This window comes from Ambystoma mexicanum, chromosome 6q, assembly GCF_040938575.1.
Source record: "Ambystoma mexicanum isolate Mex_15411 chromosome 6q, UKY_AmexF1_1, whole genome shotgun sequence".
Classification (NCBI taxonomy): Eukaryota; Metazoa; Chordata; class Amphibia; order Caudata; family Ambystomatidae; genus Ambystoma; species Ambystoma mexicanum.
The window spans coordinates 1474083855-1474090970 of record NC_090937.1 but is presented as its reverse complement, the minus strand read 5'-3'; the positions used below and the strand labels follow the sequence as shown (position 1 = coordinate 1474090970).

Genomic DNA, 7116 nt, shown 5'->3' with positions numbered 1-7116 from the left:
GCAATAAGAAAAAGGTTATGTTTTTTTACCGATGAAAGATAAAGAGGGGCGGCTCATCCATAATGGGTGAGGGGTGTCGACCCAGTGGCCCCCTCACTCATTATGGAGGAGCAAAGGACCCAGCCCAGTGAAACAGTGAGCGCTCCCTCAGCTTCTTTTTCCAGCTGAGGGAGTGCTCCTGGGCTGGATGAACTGCTGTTTCCCTTTGACAGTTCAGTTTCCCAGCCGCACATGCTCAATGAGCCATGCAAGACTCGGGGCGCTTTGCTTTGCCAGCCTTGCATAGCTCATTGGCAATGCTGGCTGGGGAATTGCATGTCTGTGTGTGCGAAGGAGAGCTTCTGGGCAAGCTGGAGCAGGGCATTTCATCATCCACACTCAGGCCCCTGCACGCATGTGCAGGAACCAGGAAGCATTTGCTTCCCTGATTCCTGTTCAGGATGCAGGAGCTGGAGCGCTGGGGAGGAAACTTCAGGACCGGGACAGAAGGTACGTTTATGTTAATGTATCTGTTATTTATTTATGTGTATGGATGCGTGTATGCTGGTGTTATGAGCGAGTGTATGATGATGGGTGCTCGTGTGAATTATAAAGTGCTTGCTGTGTGAATGTGTGTGTGTTTTTCCGTGGAGCTGTTTTTGGCGAGTAGGGGGTGGGGGTTGTACAAAAAAGGTATTTGAAAAATGCCTTTATTTCACAATCTCCCCACTCACCTGGCAAAATCAGCTCTCCTTCGGAGGCGCTGTGGAGCCCAGGGGACAGGGATGATATTTCTTTAGTGGACATCTATCGTAAAAAATACCTTGCTTTCCCCCTGGTATCCCCAGCGCCTTGCATACACACGTAGGGCCTCATTCCGGGTTTGGAGCTAACCATGGAGTAATTAGCTCCATGGCTGCCTCCGAAACCGTCCCAAATCCGGCTTGGTGAATGGAGTAATTACCGGTCCATTCCAGGGTTGGAGGGACCGGTAATTCCACATTCACCTTTTGCCCTTCCCCATTCCCATTTCTGCCCCATAGGGCTCAATGGGAATGGGGAAGGAGGTAATTACGGCACCGTAAATTACGGTACCGTAATTACCTCCGAAGTACCTTTGCGGGTCCCGTACTTAACTCCTGCTAAAAGCAGGAGGTAAGGAAGGACCCGCAAAAGGGACCTGGGAATACGGAGGTAAGGGATTACCGGCATCGGCACCCTTACCGGTAACGGTAATTCCTTACCTCCAACCTCGGAATGACCCCCATAGTCACTTTGATTGTGTGCGTGTGTTAGGCGCTGTGAGGCCCAGGGGACAGGAATTATATCTTTTTTGGACATCTATCACATATGTCCAGTAAACAATACCATGCCTGCCACCTAGGCCCCCCAGCACCAACTGCAAAATGTTTGGCGTTTTAACCAATGTTTTTTTTTAAGTATGCTCTAAAATGCAACATTTTAACTCATTATTAAAAAAAATCTCCCCACCCTGTACTCCCCTTGATTGGCTCAGGTTCCCTCGCTATGCATGGTTGCTGTGGCATATCTGGGAGAAATAATTATGCCCCTAAATTCACCAGCTGCCACTGGCCCTGGGACTGTGCTAGCAGCGGGGTGGGGCAACCCCAGGGACTATGGTGGGAGCAGGATGGGGGAGCCATGGCATAGTGGTCGGAGCAGGGTGGGGGAGCCATGGCATAGTGGTGGGAGCAGGGTGGAGAGAGCCCAGGGTCTGTGATGGGGTGTGGAGAGCACAGGGACTGGGTTAGGAGAGAGATGAGGGAGCCCAGACACTGATGGGAACAGGTGGCAGAGCCAAGGCACTATACTGGGAGTATGGTGCGGTAGTGGCATGCAATAGTTCTTAGCCATTTTGACTTACTGTCCATTGGGCATTTTTTGGGGGGCCCGGCCTGCCCACATTTTTCTCATGGGGGGCTCATGAAAAAAAAAAGATTGAAGACCACTGTTATGGACTATATGTATGACTACTGTAACTACGTTGTGAAATATATTTTTCATGTGTTCTATTTCACCGATATACAACGGTTTTATCATGACAGAATCTTTATCCGATCTAGCACTCTCTATCTCTCACACGCTCGCACACATCCCTCTCGTTCTCTCTCTTTCTCTCTCTTTCTCTCTCTCTCGTGCGCATTTGCTAGAGCCTTCCCCCTTCTTGAGATGCTTTGATGTACCTGTGGCTGTCATATTCCAGCTGAACATGACAGGGGAGGACAGCGCCTCTAGGCTGTGTCCTCCCGGAGTACACGTGGCTATGCTTGCAATGAGCATGACAAATGTGTACAGAATGGCCTCACACATTTTCAGAGGTTAACTTCCCATCATTCATTTTCATTTCCAAAAAATCAAAAAAGCCCAGGTGTGCGGACAGGCCCGGTGCGGATGGTCGAATTCATCACAGTACTCCCTCCTAAACATTTGTTGATTGGTGTTCACTTACAGATACAAAGTCGTGTGTGTTTCAAAAGTATACACAGAGCACGGAATGCTTTGAGAGTACAGGCTTTGGGTTCCCCCCCATCCTCACAATACCTGGCCTATGAGGAGGGCTCTTGGGGGCATGTGATGGCAAATGATTGTAATATATGGAGCTCGGCATTTCATGCAAGTCCCTTTCAATGGTGTAAGTGCCTGGACTTTTGATGACATTGCGCATTGGTACAGCAAAAGATGGTATCACTGGCACCTGGGAACGGTTGGCAAATGGTGAGCCGCTGACAAATGCCTAAACTGAGGGCCTTGGTTTCAAAAAACGGTTCCTCGGTGGGTGCACGAGCAGTGCAATGATTCCTGCACGGCCGTTCAGCCAAGGGTGGATGCTGACGTCACATCCTCTCACAGAGCCCCTGAGGGCTGAGGCGCTGCTGCGCGCAGCCCCTCATCACTCGATGCGCTTCCTGGCCGCTAAGGATGGGCTCAGCAAAGGAGAGTCTGATAGCGGGCTTAATTCTACTCAGCCTGGCGCTCCGTAAGTGTGGGAACCCATTCTTTAGACCATATTCTCTCCTATAGCGCCCAAGCTCGCTTACGGCGGCCTCAGGGAGCTATAGGATTTATTGGGGGCAGTTTTAGAGTTTATTTATGATTGGTTATTTATGGCGCGCTTAATACCCAGAAGTTTCTAAGCACGGACCCCAGGAGCACGTTGCCCCTGAGCTATCCGCCCCAGACGTTTCAGTTAGGCTGCACCTTGTCTGTGCGTGTCCTCCGACGACGTCGGGCCTCCCTATCGGTATGGGGGCATTGGCAAACACGTGGCATTTTGAAAACCACCTACTTTTAAAATACCACCTAATTGTGAGTTGGGGTCCCAGGCTCTAGTGACCTATTGGTGAGCAAAGAATAATCCATGGAGTAACAAACAACAACTCATATTTCCCCTTGCAAATTCAGTGTGTGTCCCGTCGCAGCCCTCCCTCCCCCAGTCCGCCCCCTTGCTAAATATCCCATGCAATCCCAACTAGTGGTATTTACAATAAATGGGCCTGATTCACAAAGCATTTCCCAATGGTACATCTAATTGAAAGACGCATTGTGAATCAGGGCCCATGCGTTCACTGTTACCGAAGTACTCAAAACGTAGCCAATTGCGTTATTATATAGAGCAATGTGGGAGGGGTAAATAGTGTTTTTAATGCAGCTGTATTTTAATATTTCTTTAGGGTATTATTTTTTATAGTGCCTCGCGCAACTGTCTGGCGCACCAAAGCACTGAACGCCCACTGGGGTGGTTTACTTGCTGAAAGAAATAGTCTTGATGTTTAAGGTAACATAAGAAAACATGACTTCATTTGCAGATAGCAGAAACATGGTATAGCATAACTCAGTGGGTTCGGGTGTCTATTGCAGTGATGCTGGTGAGACTTGCGTGCAGGCAGCAGGCCCACATGCTGCAGATAGCACAAACATGGTATCGCATAACTCAGTGGGTTCGGGTGTCTATTGCAGTGATGCTGGTGCGACGTGCGTGCAGGCAGCAGGCCCACATGCTGCAGATAGCACAAACATGGTATCGCATAACTCAGTGGGTTCGGGTGTCTATTGCAGTGATGCTGGTGAGACTTGCGTGCAGGCAGCAGGCCCACATGCGACAGATAGCACAAACATGGTATCGCATAACTCAGTGGGTTCGTAACTCAGTGGGTTCGGGTGTCTATTGCAGTGATGCTAGTGAGACTTGCGTGCAGGCAGCAGGCCCACATGCTGCAGATAGCACAAACATGGTATCGCATAACTCAGTGGGTTCGGGTGTCTATTGCAGTGATGCTGGTGCGACGTGCGTGCAGGCAGCAGGCCCACATGCTGCAGATAGCACAAACATGGTATCGCATAACTCAGTGGGTTCGGGTGTCTATTGCAGTGATGCTGGTGCGACGTGCGTGCAGGCAGCAGGCCCACATGCGACAGATAGCACAAACATGGTATCGCATAACTCAGTGGGTTCGTGTGTCTGTTGCAGTGATGCCGGTGCGATGTGCGTGCAGGCAGCAGACCCACATGCTGCAGATAGCACAAACATGTTATTGCATAACTCAGTGGGTTCGTGTGTCTGTTGCAGTGATGCTGGTGCGACGTGCGTGCAGGAAGCAGACCCACATGCTGCAGATAGCACAAACATGTTATTGCATAACTCAGTGGGTTCGTGCACAACATGTTATTTCATAACTCAGTGGGTTCGTGCGTCTATTGCAAGCCCAAATGTTGCAGGGTGATTATCGTTCCGTAAAGTACTCACCATAGATTTTGATATTTTAAACACATGTACTTTCCATGAAACTCGCAATTCATGTAAATATATGTTAACATGTTTCGTTTATGTTTGCTCTTACAAATTCCAATGGACCAGTTACAAACGGTTTCTATTAGCGCTGGTATGGTATGGTGGTATGGTATGGTATACAATGTATGAAGCGCCATCTAAGGCCAAGAGACATCTAGGCGCTAGACGAGCGGGCAAGTAGGAGGGACGTAGGAGGGGCTCTCCTGCTCTTGGACCCATACCCAGTGGAAAAACAGATTCATTGTACTGGTTAACTACAAATACCTGCGAAAAACAGTCTACACCCTTAGACACCAATAATAAATAGTACAATAACGGGTACCAATATACAACTGGAGTTTTCTCCATCAAAGGCAATTAACTGTCCAAAAACCCTTAAGTCAAAAACTGGATCCGGTATAATTCATTTCTTACTGGTACACCGGCATTGTCACCAGTGTTGGGTCCATGGGTGTGTTCTCCTCCTTTGTGATGACGCCTGTTGTCTGTGTGCTGGTGGCGTGGGATGGTTAACATATTCTGCTTGTGTGGTGCCGTGTTTTCTTTTTGTAACTAGACATGGTTGTTTTTCCACCGCTCAGTACAGGGACAGGCCTTTTGGACTGGCCTTTGCATTTATATGATCTATTTTGCAATTTGTATAGGTCCATCTGATTTGTTTAGAGCACCCCCAGTAGTCTTTCGGTTGGGAGGAAGGGGAGTTACCCAGCACAGAGGGAGTGCTCACAAGCAAGTGCGGAGAGGGTTGTCTCGGTGATCCTGAATCCTGGTAGAAGTCCCAGCTCACCAGTTACAAATAGGTTCTACTGGAACCATGTGCGAAATAAGGGTTTTTTGCAATAGGACTATACATAGCCAGCAGAACAAAAACAAGGACAATTCTACTGGTGAAATAAAAAACCAGAGAAAAAACAAAAGACACCATCAGACAGCAGTTACCAGTTCCATGATAAATTGGCATCAGCTGGAATGTCATCCATAGCAGTTCCCGTATGTCAGAAACTGGATCCAGTAGAAAACATTTGTCAACCGAAATGTCCATCAGGGCCTGAGATAAGGAGTGTTAAGATGTGCTCCCTTTCACCTTGGCAACACATGTAGCTCTGGAATGTCTATGTGCAGACGCCTGTGCGGGGAATCTGCCTGTCCGTATTCATGGGGTGATTCCAAGGGTGTCATTGTTGTGCATCTGTCGACTTCCTGCCGGGCGAACATTATAGGGAATTTAGCAATCGAACAGTGGGTGACTGCATGTGTGAACCCCAAATTTGATGTTTGTGGGCATAGGTAAATTGTGGCGTTTTGCAAGTGTTTGGGGGCATTTTTTTTCAATTACCTGTATATGAGTAAAGATTATTTTGGAATTTGCTCATTGCACATTGATACTGATGACTTCGAGGGCATTATCAAGTAACACTGGGAATTGTTGGCGTATTGCACTGAGTGCCAACCGCAACGCAGTTGTCCATTAGCTATACAAGACGTTCTTACAACCAAACCCAATGGTTCTTCTTTTATAAGACATCCTATGCTAAAATAAAAACAGCCTATCCTCTGAGCAAGTGAATACCAGGACACACCATGAAACTAACCAACCAAATAGGACTAAATCAACTTTAAACATAATCATTCTGCTTACTTAATGGGCATCTGGACCATTTAAACTGAAAATAAAAGCAGCCTATCCTCTGAATAAATGAATACCCACCAATTCACATGGACCTAACCACTAGGACATACCATGATACACACTAACCCAATTGGATTAAACCGACTCTAAAAATTCCATATAATTAACCTAATTCTACCTATTGCTCCTTGTTTCTCCTCTCTCCACCTTACCCAATGCCACTTACAGACTTACGGCTCTCAACACTTGGGAATGTAGTGACTCAAAAGAGAATGTAGAACTATGTAAGCTAACTGATATGCCTGTATTGTATCATAATTAGGAAGGACAGTAGCAATTGAACCTTGTACTAATTGAAACGTACTCCACTAAGTGTAACACTCACACCGATATTGTAATTGTGCCTTGAGAAAGCCCGGGAAAGGGCGAAACAATCGCACGTGCCTCCAAATGGAGTATGTTGGCACTTTGTAAACCTTTGTTTGTATTTGTGACACTGGACCCATGTGGCACTTTGTAAACCACTTGCAACTTTGCAACACTGGACACTTGTAACCATTTGTAAAACATGACAATTTGTAACGACTTATGAACTGTGAGAATTGCAACGTCTTCTTGGTTTAGAACCAATGAAATAATGCAATTGGAATCTCGCATGTAGATCAGTCTACTCTAATTCAAAAGCTGGGCGCAAGCG

At 47.2% G+C, this 7116-nt stretch overlaps 1 protein-coding gene across 1 annotated transcript in view; it reads left to right on the top strand.

Moving 5' to 3' along the window:
- The first annotated feature begins 440 nt into the window (after positions 1–440).
- CD8A (CD8 subunit alpha) overlaps positions 441–7116 on the top strand; it is a 170065-nt gene continuing 163389 nt past the window's right edge. The window contains exon 1 of the mRNA XM_069630231.1: positions 441–489. Within this exon, the coding sequence (XP_069486332.1) occupies positions 441–489 (49 nt within the window). The remainder of the gene's footprint in view (positions 490–7116) is intronic.